Source organism: Equus quagga, chromosome 14 (assembly GCF_021613505.1).
Source record: "Equus quagga isolate Etosha38 chromosome 14, UCLA_HA_Equagga_1.0, whole genome shotgun sequence".
In the NCBI taxonomy this organism is placed as follows: domain Eukaryota; kingdom Metazoa; phylum Chordata; class Mammalia; order Perissodactyla; family Equidae; genus Equus; species Equus quagga.
Window position 1 is genome coordinate 22,400,880 of NC_060280.1, and position 24,574 is coordinate 22,425,453.

The 24,574-nt window shown below is 37.9% G+C and overlaps 3 protein-coding genes across 3 annotated transcripts; 1 reads left to right on the forward strand and 2 right to left on the reverse strand.

The window, feature by feature from the left end:
- Window positions 1–2,036: 2,036 nt before the first annotated feature.
- On the forward strand, window positions 2,037–2,960 carry LOC124225749 (olfactory receptor 2D3-like). The gene has a single exon (XM_046638388.1). It carries the CDS (start codon window positions 2,037–2,039, stop codon window positions 2,958–2,960), a length of 924 nt encoding a protein of 307 aa, XP_046494344.1.
- Window positions 2,961–12,299: 9,339 nt separating this feature from the next.
- On the reverse strand, window positions 12,300–13,199 carry LOC124225442 (olfactory receptor 2AG1-like). Its single transcript, XM_046638114.1, has one exon. The coding sequence runs from the start codon at window positions 13,197–13,199 to the stop codon at window positions 12,300–12,302; it is 900 nt and encodes a 299-aa protein (XP_046494070.1).
- Window positions 13,200–23,036: 9,837 nt separating this feature from the next.
- Window positions 23,037–24,088, reverse strand: LOC124225397 (olfactory receptor 2AG2-like). Its single transcript, XM_046638056.1, has one exon. The coding sequence runs from the start codon at window positions 24,086–24,088 to the stop codon at window positions 23,144–23,146; it is 945 nt and encodes a 314-aa protein (XP_046494012.1). The 3' UTR covers window positions 23,037–23,143.
- Window positions 24,089–24,574: the final 486 nt, after the last annotated feature.

Sequence of the window (24,574 nt, forward strand, 5' to 3'; positions counted from 1 at the left end):
TTTTTGTTTATGATTGTGTGTGTGTGTGTGTGTTCATGTTTAGGAAAGCTTTTATCACTCAAGATTGGATAGATAGATAAATAGACACACTGCCTAATTTCATAGAAAACTTAAATATTTCAAAAAATTAAACCATTAATGCATTTTGGATTAATTATTGTTTATACTTACATTATTTGTATGTATAAATATACATACATATACCTGTATAATAATGTTCTAAAGTGATAAGCTATTGTCCCATATCTTTTGTAAAGTAATATACTTATTTAAGATGACATATTTGTCAAGTTAAGATTTTGTACATACTAGGATCTGCCTCAGTTCTATAATATATTTATCAGTCAAATGTTTTATACCTGCTTGGTATACACTATATTTATAAGGGAGGGAAATTTACTACATATTTTATATTTGGAGGATATGTTTTGTCTACTCCCTCATTTTACTTTTCCACACCTCATTTACTATCATAAAATTACTTATCTAGACAAAATTTAGAAAAAGCTTATTAAATTCCCTTATGAAAATCCTCTGTGAGCTTGGTTGGAATTTCGGCAGATGAAATGAATATCTTTATAAAACTATGTTATGCTAGTCATAAAATCAGTGTGTCTATTCATTAATTCAGGTATTATGTTTCACAGTTTTCTTTAAATAGGTCTTGAATGCTTCCTAAGTGTACATTTTGTTAAGTTTAGCTGTTGTGAAGGAATTTTTTTTACCAAAATTTCAGTTTGCTTATTTTGGTATATAACACAAGAATGTTCAATTACTCATCTTGTACCAGACCTCATTTCTTCGCAGCTATTACAGGCTTGAATTGGCTCTTTTTAATTTTTTTAAGATATGCAATCACATTATCTGCAAATAACCTTTATCACTTTTCTCAATATTTGTTCCTTTAATTCCTTCTATTGTCATTTGGGCAAGACCTCCCAAAAATGTTTTAAAATATCTGTTAAAATATGCCTGACTGTTATTTTTGTGTCTACGGATAGCTCTGCCTTGGTGGTTTAGTTCTAAAATCCTTAAAATGGAGAAGATCTGTGGGCTTGTCTTCAAGGAGTGGGTGTGGGGAATAAGTGAAGAGAATTGGGCAAAAGCTTAACCTTCTATACAACCAGTTTCTGAGTAAGAAACAAAAAGAATTGCAGGATACAGAAACAGTGAGGAACTCTTAAGGGAACTATCTTGAAAATCTCTCTGAGTCTTTGTTTCATCGTCTGTGTACTGGGGGTAGTAATGACTGCCTCATAAGGACTTAAGAGGATTTAAAATAAAAAGTCAACGTAAAGAAACTATTAATAATGACCGGCACCATGAGAGTGCCCAACATATGATAATTAATATTATTATGGCCAAAGGACCTTGGTGAAGAGAGGTAAAAGAGTGTGGAGGACAGATTAGGGCATATTAAAGGATGCTCCTGAGTGCAGTATGACCAATGAGGCAGCTAATTTCACTGATGTTCTCCAGCACCTTCTTCAGATTGAAGAAAAATTTAGTTAAAGGTCAGGATCACAGACTACTACATCGTCCCTTAGTTCCCCATTCCTTGTTCAGAGTGCTATATTGTGATTATTTAGTAAATAGTATAATGAAAAAAAATCAGCCTTCATGAATGTTATCAGACAGTTTGCAGAATTAAAATCTAACTTAAAAATCTAAGTGACATCCATTTGTTTGTTTCCCAAACCTACATAGAAGGCAGGCTGCACTGTGAGCAGCACTCCAGTCTTTTCAGGACTATACACAGTCCAGTCAAGGTGGGGTCACATAGCAGATTCAGGAGAGTTTCTGCCCCTCTGGATCTACTAGAATATTCAGAAGGAGGGAAAACCAGAACTAGCTTTCAACTGTCAGAACTACTGAGCAAAGACAGAACTCTATCTTCTGACATATGGAAGCTGTTAAGAGTTAGAAATCGATAACCCAGCTTTATTAATAAAACTTAAGTTACTCATTTCTTCTTTGTAACTAACCAATATGTGTTTCTTTTCTTGGTGCTAACCTATGAACAGTAATACATATTTATGGGAGAAGAAAACCAAACCTATGTCACTGAATTTGTCTTCCTGGGCCTTTCACAGGATCCACAGACACAAGTTTTGCTCTTCTTCCTTTTTCTGATCATCTACGTGCTGACTGTGTTGGGAAATCTGCTTATCATTGTGCTCATTCACACAGACTCCAGGCTCCACACACCCATGTACTTTTTCCTCAGAAACTTATCCTTTGCTGATCTCTGTTTTTCTACTACCACTGTCCCCCAGGTGCTGGCCCACCTTCTGGTAAAGAGGAAAACCATTTCCTTTGCTGGATGCTCAATACAGATAGTTGTTTTACTTCTGGTGGGGTGTACAGAGTGTGCACTACTGGCAGTGATGTCCTATGACCGGTATGTGGCTGTCTGCAAGCCCCTGCATTACTCCACTATCATGACACATTGGGTATGTGTCCAGCTGGCCATCGGGTCTTGGGCCATTGGAGCACTTGGGTCTCTGGTGGACACCATATTCACACTGCATCTTCCCTACCAAGGGAAAAATGTTATTAACCATTTTTTTTGTGAACCTCCTGCCCTCCTGAAGCTGGCTTCAGCAGATACCTACAGCACAGAAATGGTCATCTTTGTAATGGGTGTGGTCATCCTCCTAGCTCCTGTCTCCCTGATCCTTGTCTCCTACTGGAATATTATCTCCACTGTGATCCAGATGCAGTTTGGGGAGGGCAGCCTCAAGGTCTTCTCTACCTGTGGCTCCCATCTCATTGTCGTTGTCCTCTTCTATGGCTCAGCAATATTTGCCTACATGAGGCCAAATTCCAAGATAATGAATGAAAGGGATAAAATGATCTCTGTGTTCTACTCAGCAGTGACACCCATGCTGAACCCCATCATTTATAGTTTGAGGAACAAGGATGTCAAAGATGCTCTCAGGAGAGTGACTGCAAAATAACCTTTTTGAAAGTGAGGGTCTCTGGTTATGATGGAAATTTCAGGGATGTGGAGAGAAGCAATTTTCTTGTAAACTTTTCCCATTTTCATCCCATTCCTCCACTTTTTTTCTTCTCTTATTTTTCCATATCTCTTCTCAGATAAATTAATCAAATTGCCTATTCAAAGCAAAGCAACTTGATAGATACAAAGTATCTAAGGAAAGAAATACAAAAAGAAAAGGAAAGGGGGAAAAAAGAAAGGAAAGAAGGAAGAGAGGAAGGGAGGAATGAAAGAAAGAAGGAAGGGAATGAAAGGTAGACAAGTGAACAGTCTCTACTCTCTAAGCCCATACAAGCTAATAAGGAAATTAAACCAAGTAGACATATAAGTTAAAAAAAAAAAACAAAGAAGCAACTAAACAAATAAAACTGTCACAAATATGAGAATACATTTCTGGCAAATGGATCCTTTCCTTCGTTCTTTTATGCATTCATCAATTATATTTTGAATATATTCAAAATAGAGTGTGTGTATATATATACACATATGTAAAATATATCCCAGATATGTGTCTAGAAGGTAAACTTGTTTATTTCTAACATGGCCTTAAATTCTAAATTTAACACTTTTTGAAATTTAAAAGAAAGCACATTTAATGAATAACAAATGTTTTTCTAAAAGTTTTTCTAAAAGTACGTGTAACATTAGGAAAATAGTGAGATATAAAGCTGAAAAGTAAGACGAAAGAGTCTAGATTGAGAAATGATGTGAATTCAGTCCTAAAGAATTTGCCCAGCATGTAATTCTGAAAATGCTGAACATTGGGGAATTTATGGGACAGTGATGGAAAATGAGGATAAAATTAAGAAAAGGAGGGCTGAGACACTGCTTCATACCTTGGTGGTAAGGCATTTATAATGTAGACTATAATTTTACATATCATGACTTGAATTGGTCCCTGGGTTGCTATTTGAAAATATTTCTCAGTACAGGATGGGATAGGACAGTCAATCTCATTTGTAACAAGCCCCAGGTGATTCTTACGCACACTAAAAATTGTGCACTGCTTTTTAGGCAATGGGATGGCCTTTACATAAATGAATTGTATAATTATTTGTTTAATGTTTGACTCCTCCATTAGACTGTAAATACCATGGCATAAAGACTGTAACTGCTTGTTGATCTCTGTATTATCAATTCTCATAAAGTGCCTAGCCATTGCTGTTTTCAAGAAACATCATTTTGAATGAATGAATAAAGCTGGAGTTTAGGAGAGAGATATGGGCTGGAGAAATAGATTTAGAAGTTTACTGCAAATAAATGCGAGTGAAGTTTGACACACCCAAGGATGTGTGCCAAAGGTTTAAACCAGAACACCAACTGTACGCCTTGCAGTGTTGAGAGAGTTATAATAAAATGCCAGTACCTAGTCCTACTCAGACCATAAGGGTAGGAAAGATGGAGGCAGTACATATGTTTTATAAAAATATCCCAAGGAAATTCTAAAGTGCAATCCTGGATGAGACCTGGTGTTGGAGAAAGACAGCAGGAAAGAATCCAAGACAGAACCTTGGAGTTACCAACATTTCAAGGTGGATGAAGAGTAGGCAATCAAGCCCAGAGCATTCAGAATCAGAGAAAGAGAAGGAGAAACTGAGTAAGGGTGTGTCAGAAGTGGCGAGAAGAGACTCCATCCAGGAAAGATTTCTCAAATGTCTCAGTTTTATGTATTGACCACAGGGTATTAAATTTGCCAGTTTAGTCAGTATTGACTTTAGCAAAAATTACTACAGCAGAATAATGGAATCACAATGTTAAAGACTTTTAGAAAGCATATAGAATGCATTCCTGAGGAGGTGACTTGTAAGTTGAAAACTGAAGGATGAAAGAGTTAACCAGGTACAGGTACGGTGAGGGGTAAGAGGCAGGATGGCAGAGAATAAGCTGGGAGGAGGACATAGATTTTCCTTTTTACTATGACAGGCTTTCCTCACCCCTAAAGTAATAAAAATAGTCTCCAGTGTTATGTTCTAGTACTAGTTCTAGTATTTCTTTACATAAGGTAAAACTAGTTGCTCTAACATAAAGATCAGCAAACTTTTTCCATAAAGGGCCAGATAATAAATATTAGGCTTTTTGGGCCACACTGTCCCCATCACAACAACTCAGTTCTGCCACTGTAGCAGGAAAACAGTCATAGATAATACAAAAATAAATGTGTTACAATAAAACTTTATTTGTAAAAGCAGGCAGTTCAGATGTGGCCCCAGGGACATGTTTGCTGACCCCCACTCTTAACAGATAAATCTGAAATCTCAGTGGCTTAGCAGGTAGAAGTTTATTTTTCACTTACACTAAATGCTAGTTGAGGGATGGAGTGGCAAATACATGGGCCCAAGCTGGAGAGCTCTGCCATTTGAGGCTTTCAAGGTCGTCCTGCATGCAAATATCGATAAGGTGAGGATAAAAGTTGTTCACTGGACGGTTTTGTAGCTAAGAAGGAGCACATCACATCTGCTCACATTCCATTCACTGAAACTCAATCATAAGGCCCCATGTCAATGCTGGGAAACAAGTGGGACACGAATCTGAGATAGGCAACTTGACACCAGACTTTGTTTTTAACCATTAGATCTTTAAAATATCTAGAATTTATTTTACAAAAATTTATGTACATGAGTTAGTATGGTACACTTTTTTCCTAAATATTTAGCCATGTTAAGTCATTCTGTCCCCATTAATTTTAAATGCTGCCATAATATACACTAAATTTCAACATGCATGTTGGTGTATTTGTCAATTACTGCACTTGTTTTTGCTACATTTCAATTACTGTAGCTTTAGCTGGTAGGACACACCTTTCATTTTTCTTCTATTTCACAATTTTCTTGATAGTTCATAAGCTTTCTACTTCTCAGCTTGTCAAAATCCACTTTTTAAAATGCCATTCAAATTTTGTTAATTACATTGAATCTATAGATTCCTTAGCAAAAGTTAACATATTTAAATAAAAACATTAAATCTTTTCACCTAGAGATTGTGCTATAAGTATTCCTAGATTTTATGGAGAAGATGCTATGACAAACATATTGCATAGTTCATGCTCTCTTGGAGCTTTCATTTTGGAAGGTGGAGACAGAGTAAGCAAGTAAACTAAAGTGTAAATAAGCAAGTTTCACATCACGATACGTGCAATGAAGACAATGAAACACAATGTGTGATAATGCCTTTGGTTTGGGAGCATGCCACTTATATTGGTAACCTATTTGAGAAGTTAACATTTTTAAGATGGGAATTTAGAAGGCCAAGTAGATTTAACAGAAAAAAAATCACAGATTAGGAGAATAGCTACTAATTGAACCTAAAGCAGGAAAAATTTTGGACTGTGTGATGGACAGCAAGAAGGTCAAGGGAGTTAGATTAGAGTGAGTGTAAGGGAGCACAGTTTTAAATATGGACCGAAAGGTAGGCAGGGCAAGATCATGTGCATCCTTGTTGAAATATGACACATTCTGACTTACAGTCGTGCACCACTTAAGGACAGAGATACATTCTGAGAAATGCATTCTTAGGTGATTTTGTTGTTGTCTGAACATCATAGAGTATACTTAACACAAACTCAGATAGTACAGCCTACTACACTTTAGGCTAGATGGTACTAATTTTATGGGACCGCCATTGTATATGTAGTCTATGGTTGACTGAAACGTCATTACGCAGTGCATGGCTGTATATTTGTGAAGTTAAATCTGTATATTAGGGAGAAAATAGATTATAGTAGGGCAAGAGCAAAAAGAGAAAGACCTAACAGGAAGCAATTGTAGAGCAATGGGCAACAGATTATGGTGACTTGGACTAAGATACTTGAGGGGAGACCAAGAGAAGTACACATATTTGGAATGTACTGTATAGATGAAACCAACAAGATTTACTCAACAGGGCAGTAAAGCAAAAAGAGAAAACAATGTTTATACTTAAGTTTTAGTTTGATAGTTGTGCAAATGATGATGCTATTGATTTAGATGGAAAATACTGAGGAAAGAACAGACTAGCAGGAGGACTAATCAAGAGATATATTTTGGATTAAGTTTGAAATTCCTACTAGACATAGCAGTAGGTAATTAGAGATATGAGTCTGTGGTTTATGGAAGCAGTCAGGTGCTTTTTTTTTTTTTTTAAATTTTTATTTTTTCCTTTTTCTCCCCAAAGCCCCCCGGTACATAGTTGTGTATTCTTCGTTGTGGGTTCTTCTAGTTGTGGCATGTGGGACGCTGCCTCAGCGTGGTCTGATGAGCAGTGCCATGTCCACGCCCAGGATTCGAACTAACGAAACACTGGGCCGCCTGCAGCGGAGCGCGCGAACTTAACCACTCGGCCACGGGGCCAGCCCCCAGTCAGATGCTTTTAAACCTATGCAACTAGATGAAATTTCTCTGGAAGAAATTATGGAATGAGAAGAAAAAGAAGTTCTGCTGGTAGCCGTGGCTACATCATTTGATCGGCTGTTTGACAGGGTCCAGCCGATTAACACCGAGGGGTGCAGGGTCGCCCCTTGGTGAAGAATAACCGGCCAGCCCCTCACATAGTTCTGAAACCTGTGCTGCTTCTAATTGCCCTTCATTCCTTTTCCTTTCTTAACCTCCAGTTTTCACTCCTTTGGGTGGCTGCTTGGGAGGCACTACCTCCTGGGAAAATTAGATATAGTAAGAGAATGTGACCACCTGCAGGTAACTTTCAAGATATTTTTCAGTTAATTATTGGAGGAGCACACAGTCCCATTTGAGACAATCAGAAAGGAATCCTGCCCAGATAAGATGTCGAATTAGGTTTATGGCCTCTGTCTGGTTAATGTTTCCTTCTCCCTCCAGTTCTTTGTCTAAATATATATGCATCATCCTTCTAAGTTTGTTGGTTAATTGGATGATCAAGAAGTATCTATATATTATTCTTGACCTTCTGCTTTCTGTTAAAATGTTATAGAGGTTTTCTCCTAAAAGCAATAAATAATAATAAATTGATGAGTAGAAGGGCCGAGGGGTGCAAGAATGCCCCTCGGTGAAGAATGGCCGGCCGATACCACTGATATTTTCTGAATTATATGCATGCTTCCTAGCAAGGTTATGTTTATACTTATTTCTGTTTTTTATTCCTGAAGATATATAGTTTAGCTTAGCTTTTCAGCCCTTTACTTTACTAACAAAATGATACTTTCTCCGGCAGTGTACTTAAGGGACTGTTAGCTCCACAATCTAAAAGACAAAGGAATGCTTCCACCCCCTAAAGGGCGCGAAAAAGTAAAGATGTTTAACTGCCCGCTGAGAATGCAGATAGCCCTGGGGATAAGACACCCTGGAGTCGCCTTTTGTTCCCATTAACCATCTACACTAATGGTGTAAATGATTGAGGGAGGCAGGGATGGCTCCACCAGGATGTAACCAGACGGACTGCTGTCCTGTCCGGAGGCCTGGACCTTCTCTCTTTGATTTAACTTTACCATGAATCACAACAGATGCCTAGGTACCTATCTCCTTTAGCTTAGAGACAACAAACACTAGTTAATTGCGGAGAAGACTACCATTAACCTTATGCTCTATAGAATAGAATGCTAATAAATATTCTTGTGCTCGTTTTTCACTTCCTTATGTCTCTGAGAATATTTGTAGAACTATTTCTGTACTAATCCTGAAAAATATATAAACGACACTGGTGCACAGTAAAGTCGGACTTGCTAACACCAACCCAAGTCTCACGTCCCGCTTATTTCCCCCTCAGTTATTGCGCCGACGCCGTCCATCCCTCAGGAACCTGGACTCCGCCGGGGCAGGACCCCGGCAAAGTTCATATTAGTACCATGGGGAACTTACAAATTCAGAAAGAGAAGGGGATTCCATAAGGTGAAAACAGTTAAGGGAGGAAGGAGAAAAACTAAGGGTGTGTGGTATCTAGAAGCCAAGAGAAGAAACAATTTCAAGAGGAAAGGTTCAGTCAATTGTGTCAATGTTGCTGAACAGTTGAAGGAGGAGAATATAGAAATGACCACTTTATTTAGAACATCAGTGATGACTTTGACAAAGAACAGGTCCATGGAAAGAGATCAGAGCTTGATTGAGAGTAGGTTAAAAAACAAATAGAAAATCAGCAGAGAAGAAAGTAGGTGTAGACACACCATTTTGGATTGTTTTTTTCTCTGAAGAGAAGCTGAAAAGATGAGTCAGTAACTGAAGGGAATGTGGAGTCATGGAAAGGGATTTTTATGATGGCATAATCGGAGCATATTTGTATCCTTATGGTTATGATCCAGAAGAGAGGAAGAAAATAATTAAAGAGATTCTGATGAAAGAAATTAAAGAGATTCTGCAGGTGCAAAATCTTTGGTAGGTGAGTGAGATTGGTATCCAAATTACTAGCAGAGGGGTCAGCCTTGGACAGACATTTGTATATGGCGAAAACAGGATGTGAATGTGCAGGTACATACAGGTGTGTGGGAGGTTGAAGACCAGAAGATGTGGGCTGCTCTTTCTTCCCTTCTCCTTCTTACTCTACACTTCATTTTCCCTTCCAAGTGAAATACGGGGTAAGATCCTCAGCTCAGACTGAAAGTGTGAAATAGTCATTTGAAGGAGAGAATCGAGACTGGGTTTCTGAAATGTAGTAGTACACTGTGCTCTGGAAGGCATAGCTGAGTATTGCAAAAAATACCGAAATGACAAATTTATTTATAAGCTGAATATATTCTTGATCAAATTACCAGTAAGTTTTTAAGATGTATATGATAGAATCAAATATCTTCAGAAAGAGTAAAGAAGAGAACAAAGCTAGAACTGAAGAGATAGCCAAGAAATGTAGCTTAATACCACATTTACGAGAATACAATATGTGATCAAAGAAATAGAAGAAATTAATGGAAAAGGGAAAGATTATTTTAAAACATCACTAGAAAAGTGACTACCTAGAAAAAAGTTAAAAGTGATCATATCAATATAAATTAGAAATTAATTTAAAAATTTAAATGCAAATTATGAAATGATTAAGAAAAAGTAAAACATATAAATTTTTACCTAAAGAGAGAGGTAACACATCATAACACATCATAACAGTGAAATCGATGAAAGAAAACGGAAAAGATGGATAGATTTCACTATGAAAATATTTTTAATACCTCTCAGTCTAAAAATTGTTACCATGGAGACACAAAAGTTCAAATAACAAATTGGAAAAAGAGTTATCATAAATATAAGAAAGTATCAGTATGCATAATCTGTAAGGAATTCCAATTACTCAATAAGATAAAATAATAATTTATCCAAATTAAAATAATAGATTTAAATGCTATACCTAATAAATTAGTAGAGACTATTTATATGTTAAACTTAACATGGAAAAAGGTTGGTGGATTAAGTACACTTAAATGTTGCTAGTAAAGATGCAAAATGTTTAACATTTTGTAAAAATCAACTTGTATTTTTATATCAAGAATTTTAAACAGATTTTGACCTTGGTTTCCTAATCCCATTCATAAGAATTTATTCTAAGGGAAAAAATCAGTCACACACCTAAGAGATCAAGATCGTTGTTTTCACACAAACATACCACGCACCACCAACACCAATATTACATGTATAATGGTGACAAAATAGCCAATTCTATTACAAAGCTTCCATTTGATGTAATATTAGTCACCATGTAAAAGTATTTCCAAGGCTATTTATTCATGTGAGAGTTAAGATTTGTTAAGTACTCATTATATGCCAGGTGCTGCTCTAAAGTGCTTATATTTAATACACTTATATTTACACTTACATTTGTATTTACTAAATTTTATTTAAACCTCACAACAACAACTATGAAGTAGGTCCTAGTATTACTGCTAATAAACAATTTCTAGGTGTACAGACTCAGGTATAGAGAGGTTAAGTAACATGCTCAAAGTTATATACGTGGGGGTGTATTGAATTCAAACCTTGGCACTGTGACAACTGACCCCAGGCTATTTGTCACTGCTCTATAAGTCATCATGTAATATGGAAAACATTCACTATATATTAATAAGTGAAAAAAATCTCTATCCTACATGCACATATCAACCCAGTAAAATACATGCCTGCACTAAAAATGAAAGGAAATACATCTAAATATGTGTAGTGGTTATCTCTGGGTAAGAGAATTTAGTTGCTTTTTGTCTATTTCTAGTATTCTTTATCTTACCAATTTTTTTTAAAATGACTTCTTTTAGCGTTAAAGATGAAACAGTACTGTTTTATTTTGGAAAAAAAAAAGGGAAAGTGTTAGCCAATTTCCACAAAAAGCAATATTCCCTAAAATAGTGCCCCTCAGATGAGCCATGTTATTTTGAAGTTTCAAAACAACTCCCAGCTTTTGTTTAAATATTTCCAGACTTATAAGCAAATGTAGTAGAACAGCATATTCAAACTACTAGAAAAGGAATTTATATGTTGTCCCCTCCTTTTTCAGCACAAATACACATCCACACACTCACACAACCACACGTAGCAAGCATATGATCCCTTTGCAATTGTAGGGACATTTCAAGACAGCCTTGAAACAATGGAACATCAGTTTTGTTTTATTTCTGTGTTTGTTTATTTCCAAGGAAGAAGCATAGTTGTTTACCATGGATCTTACTTATGAGATGCCTTAACTTTTTATTTTATTCATTTCAGTAGCAACTGAAATTTAGGCAGTATAAAATATTCCCATGTCAAAAACAAACGAACAAACAAAAGAACCGAAACAGAAAAAACACCTGCTGGATGTCCAGGTGGAGCAGTTTCTATGACGGGTGATGGTTGGAACAAGGAGGAGTGAACATGATGCAAATACATGAAAACTACTACCAGTTTGGGCAGAAAACTAGGCCAGTACATGATCTTTTAACAAGGTCACTTGGTCTAGAATTTGTGCAGATCTCAAAGTCCCCTCCCCTGATGTATGGGCCTTGCTTAAGCCTCCCACTTGAAACTTTCTTCTCTTTGGTTCTCATGTTGGTCCAATTTGGACTCCAAAAGTCAGAGGTCATGTCCCAAGTTGGAAGAAGTCCCTAGTCCCGTTTAACTCAGAAGCTACCAGGGAAAATAGAGAGTAAATTTTAAACAGAGTGTGACTCATACCTTATAAATTACCTCCTGAAGGAAGATTTAAACGAGCGTTTGACAAGTCAAAGTACATTCCTTCATTTTTCTGCTAAAAGATGTACTCAGCACTATGGTTTTCATACCCTGAGTATTTGACTCTTAGCAGAAAACTTCTGATGTTGAGGAGGAATGAATTTTGAGGGAAGCCATAAGCTCTTCCTAGATGGTACAGTGTGTCGGCAGCATGTATTTCCCCAGGACCCTCCTCAAGGCCCCCATGACCTGCTTATTCCTGAGGCTGTAGGTGAAGGGCTTGGGGCTGGGGTGACTATCATGTAGAAAACAGAGATGATGTCCTGCCTGGGGCTGTGGAGGGAACTGGGCAGGACATACATGAATGTGGAAGCTCCATAGAACATCCCAACCACAGTCAGGTGGGAAGAGCAGGTGACAAGGGCTTTCTGCCTCCCCTCATTTGAGGGTATATGGAGCACAGTAAATAGAATTAATGTGTAGGAAGCAAGGATAGCAACAAGAGGGGGCATCAGGAAGATCACACCCAGCACATACACCATGAATTCATATCTGGAGGTATCTGCACAGGCCAACTTCAGCAGAGGTGGGATCTCCCAGAGCAGATGCCTGATATTCCAGGATGCACAGAAAGGGAAGTGCATAGTATACAAGGTATGTTCTAAAGCACTGAGGGATGCCAGGACCCAAGATGTGGCCACTATGAGCCAGCAGACCCTGGGCCTCATGAGGACCATATAGTTCAGAGGATAGCAAATGGCCACATACCTGTCATAGGCCATGAAGGCCAGTAAGAGGTCCTCCGCACCACCAAGTGTCAGTGCCAGGAACATCTGAAGGGCACAGTCCCCAAAGGAGATGGTGTTTTCACTAGGCAGAAAATCCACGATGGCCTTGGGAGTGACAACAGACATGAAAAGGAGGTCCAGGAGCAAGAGCTGCCCGAGCAGGAGGTACATGGGCACATGGAACCAAGCATCCATTGTGATGACCAGGAATAGCAGGATGTTGCTGGTCAGGGCAAACATGTACAGGATTGCAATTGTGGCACACAGCAGTTCAGGGGACCCACTGTCATTCAGAATCCCTATCAATATGAAGCCACTTCCCAGGGAGGAATTCCAGTGCTCCATTCTGGGTTGTGTCTTTAGTTGCCTGGAACCAAATGGATTCTCAATGAGGTTTTGCTAAGCTAGTCCCCTAGTTTGTAACATCAGAGGTCCCTCAGGATGGCAACATGAATCAAATGAGGTGATCCCCTTCCCACTGGAAACTGACATGAACTCTTAATCTCTGAGTTTCTGACTCTTTTAATTTTACCTCTATGAAAGAACCATCCAAATGGAGAACAGGCATCACAGTAACAGCTAAACATTAAGAGATCACTACATGAGAATACTATTCAGGACATCAAACCTGAATGTGTTTCTTTTGGGAAGATGAAACATCTCTCTCCTAATAGGAAAGTGATGTTCTAGCACCCATGCCCTTGATTATTTTTGCACCTATATTTTAAGTCTAATATTTGACTAATGATTTAAAAAGCCAGTTAGTGTTTGGCATAGACCTATTCTTAATATGAAATTCTAAAACAGGTACAGAAACGTGATTTCAACAAGACACTCTACTTCTTTTTCCATGTAACTTATGCCTACATTTGTTTGCAGCACTCAAGGCTGTAGACACAAGCCTCATGGGAAGACCTAAAGTGTGTCCTCCTTAGTATGTTCACCTCTCTTGACCAGCCCCACACTCTCTGTGGGCCTGAGAGAGAAGGGATTCTAGACTCTCTGAGACTAGGAGATGGTGTGTTTGACATGGTGTTGCTTTTAGAGGTAAACCTTCAGGATCAATGCAAACATAGGTTTTTGTTGTGTGTTTTTTTTTAACAGGTTATGATAAAATGTGAGCCTGGGAGGACTCAGAAAAAGCAGACAAGGCCCTGCCCAGAAAGAGCAGAGTGTTTGTGTTTGGGAGAAATGGCAAAAGGTGTAGGCAACAAAGAGCATGTGCTGTTTGTTGTAATTAGCCTCAATAATCCTACCTTCCCTCCCCTGCACCTGATCCAGATACCCACTCTCCCTCCTGCAGGGCCAGAGTACCCACACTGGGTTGAAGGGCCATAGAGACAGGGAGGAAGAGCTCCTGTTCTGGAAGCTGCTGTTGGAGTGTGGTACCCAATCTGAGAGAGAAACCAGAAGAGACAGTTGACAGAAATCAGTGTCATACGTCATGGATACTGGACAGATAAAGACAACTGTGAACATGTGTTAGAGAATCTGTAAGTGAAGCATCTTTCTCTAAATCACTTCCCTATATTGTGGCTTCTATATTTTGACATTTCAATGGTTTCTACTGACCTCTTATGGCTCCACAGGGTTTTAATGGTATAAACATATTAGAGTGGATGGCAGGTATATCATCTGCTCTTAGATGGCACTTTGGAGGCATTTATCATCAGATTGGTGCAAAAACGCCTTATCAGAGGCCAGCAAAGCCCACTGGGGTCTAAGGACAGGTACTGATACTTCCACCAGGAAGCAGATACCCAGGCCTGGAAGGTAGCACAGACCCGTTCATCATCCTTATTAATTCCTCTTCATGTTTAGAACACAAAGAATAGAGGGAATTGGGATGAGTACGGAGCCCAAAGCACTAGAGAAGCTGGAGACAGAGTGGCTTGAGTTCTGAGGGACTGCTTTGGGCTCTGTTTCTCAACTCAACATTCCTAGAGGCTGCACACTTCCCTGAAAGATAGACAAAGTCCTTACCTCGAGTGATGAGAAGCCCAGCTGCCGGACAATGCAGACTGCCCTGGGGGTTGTTTGAGGGTCAAGGATGTTCCCATATAAAAGGGGAAGGAAGATAGAACTTTTCCAACAGCATTCAATTTGTTTAATTTTTGCTATGTTGTGTTAAGAGTCTGAAGAGTCTGACAAAGGTAGGTGTCAGGGCCCTGCCTGCTCCTTCTGTTCCTCTGCAGGTGTTCTCTGTAGATGCAGTAGATACACACAGAGAGCTAGTACAGTCCTTGGGTAGTTTCTAAGAAATAACATGGAGCTGTTGTCAGACTGAGTTCTTGGGTCCAGATGCTAAGATGTTTATTTCCTCTTGCTAGGTTCTGGGAACAAAGATGAAAGCAGCAGGAATCTGGAGGAAGTAGATATTGGAATAGCTGCCCAGGGGAGACCCTGCCTCGCTTCCCTCTCTGGGGCAACAGTGAGCCAGGGCCCTGTCTTGGAGGAGGGTCCTTTATTATTCTCCTAAGTTCAGAGGGACTTATCTTTTCAGCAGAAATTGTCTCCCCTGGAAATTTTGGTCCAGGAAACAGGATGTTAATGAATCCTCTTGGGCACATTTCCTGGCCTGGTATCCCTGCTCTCTTCTCTCACTAAATGAGCTTCAAGACCTAGGTTTCTATCTCACTCTAACAGAGGCACTGATGTCCCATTTCCAAACTGCTGACTAAATAGAGCAGGAAGAAAGGGCCCTTTCATGGTCAGCCCTCTTCCACAGAGATTAGGTGGGTTTTGTGGCATATGTGAGATACTCCTTTGACCTTCCTCTCAGTGGTCTCTTTTATGATCCTCTGAGCCTGGAGTATTTCCAATTCAATATGACTGTACTTTGTGGAGTCTACAATTACAAGATCTTCTTCATTGACCTTTGGCAGTCCAGTGCATCTTGTGCATAAGTATATGTGTCTTGGTGTTACTGTTGTCTGCCACGAGTGGTGCTTGAAGACAGAATGGACAATTTTCTAGGTATTGAACAGGAAATATAAAAAGAAATACATGGTACTGAAGCTGTAGAATGTCAAAGCTAATGAAAATCTTAAATGCTCCCAGAGGTAAAAGACAGATTACCCACTTAGTAAAGAAAATCAAATGATAGTGGACTTTTCAATGGCAGTAATAGAAAAGAGAGAAAACCTTCGAAAGTGCTGATGGAATATAACTGCACAACTAGAATTCAATGCATAGCTGGACCATCATTAAAGAGTGAGGAAACATAAAAACAAAAACTAAAATAATTCACTGCCAAAGCTTCCCAATAAAATAATTTCAGCAGGATGAAAAGTGGTGCTGAGGGAGTGTATATAGTACAGGAAGCAATGGTAAACCCAGAAATTGGTTCAGTAAATGAGTTTGCAAGCTTAATTCATTGTAAAAAGAGTAAATATATTTGCATTTTTAATAGTAAAACTGAAATTCTTGAGAAAAATGAGATGGAAATGAAACTTTTCTATGGGTACTTAAAGAAAGCTGTAGAAGCAGAATATTAAAAGCCTCTAATTCATTTATTTAAAATTATCATTTTCTATATTTTTTCTTTTTATTAAGGTATAATTTGCATACAGTAAAATCCTTTTTTTTGTATTCAGTTTTGCAAGTTTTGACAAATGTACATAGGCATGTAACAACCACCAAAATCAAGATATGGAAGTTTCATCCACCCCACACGTTCTCTGATGCCCTTTCATAATCATCTCCTGCCCTCACTCAAGTCTCTGCCAACTGTCTGCTCTGTTTACTTACTGTCACTACTCTTTTGGCCTTTTCCAGAATGTCATTAAATGATATCAGACATTTGGAGTCTAGTTCCCTTCATTTAGCATAATATACTTGAAATTCATCCATATTGTGTCTATTAGTAGTCTGTTGCCATTTATTACTGAAAAGTATCCAACTGAATGGATGTATCATAGTTCATATATCCATTCATCAGTTGAAAGACACTTATGTGTTTTTTTGGTTTTTATTGATTGTGAAAAAAACCATTCTAAACATTCATGAATAGATTTTAGAGTGAGTATAAGTTGTCTATTCACCTGGGTGAACACCTCAGAGTGAACTTGCTCAGTTGTATGAAACATCTAAAGTTGATAAGAAAAGGACAAACTGTTTTCCATAATGACTGAACCATTTTGCATTCCCAATTTTATTCTCATTTTGCATTTTATGAAGCTGTAAAATATAGGTTCTTTAAATCGTGATTCAAAATGAATGAAATACTGCTTGAAGAATTAAATTGCAAGTCTTTCCAATTAGCATTTAAGGAAAAAAGAGGAATTTGGGGAAGTGAGCAGGAATATGTATGCAAGTAGAGTAGAAAGTGCAATTTAAGACAGAGTCATCCAGGGAAACACACACACGCAATCACAATCACATAGTGTTGGAGACTAAAAACATTAATAACAAATCCTGTGTAGATAGCAATGTTGGAAGTATTTCTCACAAAATTGTTTAAAAATTTTTTGAGATATGTTGATTATAAAGACATATTGTATCTCCTATGGAATGTAGCTTTAATTTAAGCCCTTTTATGCTCATTGGTCATCATAAGTAATGATATTAAAATTCATATTTATCATTTTATAAATATATAAACTATCTTTTTTGTCAGACAGATGAATCTTACAGCTCTGTCCTTGTTGACAAGCACAACCGCAGTGCCAGGGGGTGGTCTGGGGGTCAGTGGGCGAGGGGGGGAGCCTGATTCCAATGTCATGAGTCATGAATGGTAGAAAAGAACATTGAAACTATGAGCATAGACACATTTTTCAAGATGATTTGCTCTGAGAAATGGAGTCTACCTGGTGGAATGTGGTTCATGGAAGGGTTCTTTAAGATGGGAGCTACTAGAGCATATGTGTAACCTATAGTAAATATTCCAATAGAGAGGGAGGTGATGCAAAGAGCAGCAGGCAATTACAACCCAATTTCTTTGAGTAATGAGAGAGCTAGGGATCAAGAACACTAGCAGAAAGTTTGGCCTTTGATGGGCTCTTTTAAAAGACAAAAAGCTACGGGCAGATGTGCTGGTAAATTTGGTAGTGGAAGATGAGGAATCCTGTGTGACTTGTCTTTTCTCAAGGATGTATGACACAAGTTCATAAACTGAGTGAAGGTGTAAAATGATATTTTCAGAGAATAACAAACAGATTGTATTAGGTTGATGCAATAGGATACTGTGTTTCTGGAAGGTAAGACTGAGTATCGCAAAGAGTCAAAATTTCCAAATCAATTTATGAGTTAAATATAATCATAATGAATATACCAATGAGATTTTTTTTGGACATATAGCAGATGATTCAAAAGTTCATCAGGAATCTTAAATAGAAAAGGTTGGTGAGTAAAACTTGGAGAGGAAAGTCTTAATAGACTACTGTGACTAGAAAACTAGCCCAGAAATATTCACTATTGTTATATTTATAAGAAGACTATATAGTAAAACAATTGTAAAATATATATATTTTTGTGGTCGTTTTTAATTTTTTTAAAATATAACAAAATTTCTGTGTCTGTTTTACATCAACTGCATTTTTTTGCTTTTATACTTTTTATCTCTTGACCCCTTTCACCCATTTCTTCCACCCTCCACCCACTCTGGCAACCACCAATCTGTTCTCTGTGTCTATGAGGTTGGTTTGGTTTGGTTTGGTTTTTTTAGATTCCACATATAGGAGAGACCATACCACATAAATACTAGCAAACCGCTACAGATTAAATAATGACAATTAACAGGTGAAATTTGAGGGAAATGATGCTGTTGGTTTTATATTTGTTTTACCATAATTAACCTCAAACCTGCACATATTTTGCAAATACTTTCATTGTACACAATGAAATTTTGCCTAAGAATGAAACCAAAGTGCAATGAATATTGTGGAATTCATGAAGGAAGCATGGTAATTGTTTATTTTACAGATGTTCAAGTCCAGGGTTTGAGCCCTCAGGTCCTCCCACCCCCTATTCTGTCTCCTTTTGTTAGGTCCCTGAAAAAAATAAGTAAACAAATAATACAGAAGGATTATTAGCAGTGTTAGTAAGAAAATCACCTATTTGGAAACACAATTAACTAAAGCTTCACCATACATCACATACCAAAATAAATTGCAGAGAGATTAAAAAGTTAAATACCACTTATGACATTATTAAGCAAATCTAAAATAAATGTATGGAAATATTTTCTGAACTAAGAATGGAAGTTATAAGGGTACAGTCACCTGAAAAAGACAAAGGAAAAGATGGCTATATATGAACTACATAAATATTGGAACATTTCCCTAGCCTATGAATCTTACCATGTGGCTAAATAATAAACTGAAATAACCAGCTCTTAGTTTCATTGACGTTTTCTGTTGTCTTTATAATCTCTTTTTCATTTAGTTCCACTCCAATCTTTATTATTTTCTTCCTTACACAAATTTTGGGCTTCATTTGTACTTCCTTTTCTAGTTCTTTTAGGTGTAAAGTTAGATTGTTTGAGATTTTTATTGTTTCTTGAAGTAGGCCTGTATTGCTATGAACTTCCCCCTTAGAAACGCTTTTGGTGCATCCCATAGATTTTATGTCATATTTCTGCTTTCATTTTTCTCAAGGTATTTTTTAATTTCTTCTTTGATTTCTTTGATGACCCATTGGTTATTCAGGAGCATGTTTAATCTCTACATTTTTGTGGTTTTCCTAGTTTTATTTTTCTAATTGATTTCTAGTTTCATACCATTATGTTCAGAGAAGATACTTGATATTATTTGTCTTTTCTTATTTTCTCCATGAAGCCCCAGTACATAGTTGTCTATCCTAGTTGTATGTCCTTCTAGTTCTTCTATATGGGACACCACCTCAGCATGACTTGATGAGCAATGTGTAGGTCCACACCCAGGATCCAAACCAGTGAACCCCAGTCTGCCAAAGTGGCGCATGTGAAGTTAACCAGTACATCACCAGGCCAGTCCAGATTTCAGTCTTCTTGAGTTTATTGAGACTTGGCTTTATACCTAACATGTGATCTATCCTGGAGAATGTTCCATGTTCACCTGAGAAGAATGTGCATTCTTCTGCTTTTGGATGGAATGGTCTGTATATATCTGCTAGGTCCATCTGGTCTAATGTGTCATTTAAGATTGATGTTTCCTTATTGATTTTTCTGTCTGGATGATCTACCCATTGATGTAAGCAGGGTGCTAAAGTCCCCTACTACTGCTGTCAATTTCTCCCATTAGGTCCCTTAATATTTGCTTTAGATATTTTGGTGCTCCTATGTTAGGTGTATATATATTTATAAATGTTATATCTTATACCTATATTGACTCCTCTATCATTATGTAATGCCCTTCTTTCTCTTTTATTACAGTCTTTGTTTTAAAGTCTATTTTGTCTGATATGAGTATAGTTATACCAGTTTTCTTTTTGTTTCCATTTGCATGGAATGTCTTTCTCCATCCCTTCACTTTTAGTCTGTGTGTTTCTTAGTCTTGAAGTGAGTGTTTTGTACACAGCATATAGATGAGTCTTGCTTTTTTATCCATTCAGCCACTCAGTGTCTTTTGATTGGAGAATTTAGTCAATTTATCTTTAAAATAATCATCAATAAGCATGTACTTATTGTCATTTTGTGCCTTGTTTTCCAGCTGTTGTTGTAGTTCCTCTGTTCCTTTCTTCTTCTCTTTCTCGCTATCCTTGTGGTTTGATGACTTTCTTTAGTGTTATGTTTAGAGTCTTTTCTGATTTTCTTTTGTTTATTTACTATAACTTTTTGCTTTGTGATTACAGTGTGGTTCATATATAACATCTTATATATACGCAGTGATTTGTGTTAACTTGATAGCAACTTAAATTTGAACATATTCCAAACCTTTACACTTTTATTCCCCCCTCATGTTTTATATTTTTGATGTCACATTTGCACTTTTAAATTTTATGTATCTCTAAACTAATTATTGCAGTTGTAGTATTTTTACTAATTTTGTCTTTTAATTTTCATATCTGCTTTATAAGTGATTGATCCAGTACCTTTTACTATAAATTTACCTTTCCAGTGAGATTTTTTACTTTTGTATGTTTTCTTGTTATTAATTAGTGCCATTTATTTTCAGCTTAAAGAAGTCCCTTTAACATTTCTTGTAAGGCCAATTTAGTGTTGATTAACTGCTTTATCTTTTGCTTCTCTGGGAAAATCTTAATCTCTCTTTCAATTCTGAATGATGACTTTATGGGGTAGGGAATTCTTGGCTGGAAGCTTTTTTTTCCTTTCAGCATTTGGAATATGTAATGTCACTCCCTTCTGGTCTATAAAGTTTCTGCTGAAAAATCTGCTGATAGCCTTATGAGGGTTCCCTTGTATGTAACAAGTTTTTTTTCTCTTGCTGCTTTTAGGATTCTATCTTTCTCTTTAACTTTTACTGTTTTAATTATAATGTGTCTTGGTGTGGGTCTCTTTAGGTTCATTTTATTTGGCACCCTCTGGGCTTCCTGGACCTGGATGTCTGTTTATTTCCCCAGATTAGGGAAGTTTTCAGCCATTATTTCTTCAAATAAGTATTCTGGGCCTTTTTCTCTCTCTTCCCCATCTGGGACTCCTATAATGCAAATGTTATTCTATTTTCTCTTGTTCTTTTGTTTGGAACATATTCTTCTATTTCCTCATTTAGCCTGACTCTTTGTCTACGTATTAGGCAAATCAAATATATCTCCCAGTCTTGAAGGAGTGGCCTTGTGTAGGAGATGACACATGGGGCCCAAAAGTGCTATCCTTCCTGGCCACCAGAGCTAGATATTCAAGGAGTGTCCCTGTGTGGGCTACAGACTCCTGACTGCTGTGGTGGAGCCACATCTGTGGCATTGGAATGGATGGGGCTCTCATCTAGCCCAGCTGCAGCATGAGGCCATGGTGTGGAGGTGGGTGGGGCTCTCACCCTGCTAGCTGTGGCATGAGGCCATGGTGCAGGGGTGGGTGGGGCTCTCATACTGCCACCTGTTGTGTGATAGGCAGCATGTTTTATGCACCATTTGCCAGACTCTGGTCTGAGTACTTGAAATTTATTTTCTTATTCAATCCTCCTCAAAACATCATAAGTGCTATTATTATCATCACTTTTAAATGAGAAAACTGAGGTGCAGAGAGTTTAATTTAGTGTCCAAAGATGCACAGATGATATAGGGGGAGCAGAGATTCAACTCACGCACTCTGGCCCCCTCCCTCCCTGCCACTCACTCCCTACCCCTAAACTATAATGTCCCCTCTTAACAAGGAAGAAGGTTCACCAAATTTCAAATGACAAAAAAGCAGGACTTTTATCAATGTACATAACAATTCAGTAAAACACATACATGGAAAACAAAAAAATGAGAGGAAAACTTTCTGGGTGATTTTTGCTTCTTTCTAAATTTTTTAATTTTCTCAGTTTTCATAATTAACCTGGGTTACTTTTATAGATTAGCTGTAGATTATATATTATAGCTTAACTTTGTAGATTATTCAATTTAAGATTGCTTCTGTCAAGAAAAGAAAGTACTCCGACTTTTCACAAAGCACCATCCTCAACCTCAATTCCAACTATGTGAGCCGGGGTATTATGGAGCTTCTTAACAGAACAGATTAAGTTTCCAGTTTTTGTAATAAATCTTCCCGCACAAATAAATCAAATAATAAAGAAAGCACATTTAAGCTAGCTAGAAAGTGAATTATACATTTTATCCCTCCTTTCACATGAACAGTGACATACACATATTCTCACTTCAAGAATATGAGCTCCTTGCTATTGTTTTGATATTTCAAAGCATGTTTGTATACATGTAAAGTCACATTTTTAAAGACTTCAAGCAATACACATAACATATGTCTCTCACTATTATTGCATCTCAATCATCACTTCAGATTTGGATACTTTACCTCCTCTTTTGTTCATTTCTCTATTTTGATTTTAAATTTGATTTCAGGCAGTATAAAAATACCCTGGTTAGCCTCTTCCACTGCATCAACTTAGGTATTGTATTTATTTATATAATCAATCCAAACTGCTCCTTAATCTGGAGTATAAATGCAGTCATAAATCTATTATTCTTTCCAATTAATTGCTGGAACAGCCATCTGCCTAATAAGCAAGAAGCCCAACATATCTTCTAAGGATAATTCTCTCTATTGTCTAAGAATCCAGTTCAAGGGAGAGTTGTCCTTCTCTGATGTTTAGAGCCTATTGGAGTTTGGTCATCCTAAAAGTATTACTGTTTCTCACTGCTGCATGATATTAAAATTGAATCTTAGACCCCTACCATGTCTACTTGGTAATTTGTCAGGAGTGTGTCAGTAGCATGTATTTCCCCAAGACCCTTATCAAGGCCCCCATGACCTCCTTATTCCTGAGGCTGTAGATGAGGGGATTCAGGGCTGGGGTTACAATCGTGTAGAAAACAGAGATGATGTTGTCCTGCTTGGGGCTGTGGAGGGAACTGGGCAGGACATACATGAATGTGGCAGCTCCATAGAACATCCCAACCACAGTCAGGTGGGAAGAGCAGGTGACGAGGGCTTTCTGCCACCCCTCATTTGAGGGAATGTGGAGCACAGTAAGTAGGATTAGTGAATAAGAGGCAACAATGACAGAAAGAGGGAGCAAGAGGAAAGTCACACCTGTCACATACACCATGAGCTCATATCTAGAGGCATCTGCACAGGCCAACTTCAGCAGAGGTGGGATCTCACACAGCAGGTGACTGATCTTCCGGGATTTGCAGAAAGGGAAGTGCATAGTGTACATGGTATGTCCTAGAGCACACAGGAATGCCAGGATCCAGGATGTGGTGACCATCAGCCAGCAGACCCTGGGCCTCATGAGGACCATGTAGTTCAGAGGATAGCAAATGGCCACATACCTGTCATAGGCCATGAAGGCCAGTAGGAGGTCCTCTGCACTACCAAGCATCAGTGCCAGAAACAGCTGAAGGGCACAGCCTCCAAAGGAGATAGTATTTTCACAGCGCAGAAAATCCACGATGGCCTTGGGAGTGACAACAGACGTGAAGAGGAGGTCCATGAGTGAGAGCTGCCCGAGCAGGAGGTACATGGGCACATGGAGCCGGGCATCCATTGTGATGACCAGGAGCAGCAGGATGTTGCTGGTCAGGGCCAACATGTACAAGACTGTGATTGTAGCACACAGCAGTTTGGGAGACCCACTGTCATTCAGAATCCCCATCAATATGAAACCACTTTCTAGAGTGGAATTCCAGTGCTCCATTCCGTGTTGTGTCTTTAGTTACCTAGAATCAAATGGATTCTCAGTGAAAGACTTTCTGAGTAAGTTCACCCTAGTTTTGTATTGTCTCATGTCACTATGGGGTGGCCAACAGGAATTCCAGGAGATGGAATGGATGGTGTCTTTTCCTCTTGGTAGCTGTGTTTGCCCTCTTACTTCTGAATTTCTTAATCTTTTTATTGAATAATAAGAAAGCATGTTGCTTTGCTAATAGCTAATCATTTAGAGATCACTTTAAATAAAATATCCAAGAGAACGTGCCCAAGTAAACATCTTTGTAAATAAATAAAAACATATCTATCTTCATCATAAAGAAATATACTGGCCATTGGTTTAAAATCTAGCTGGTTTTCTGCTTAAAATATACTTGAGATTTCAATTCAGGGTTTGAAGTTTTTATTATAATAAAGCTGTATGATATCTTCTCTACAGATGTGACATCTACCTTTGCTTCCTGGTCTCGTTGTT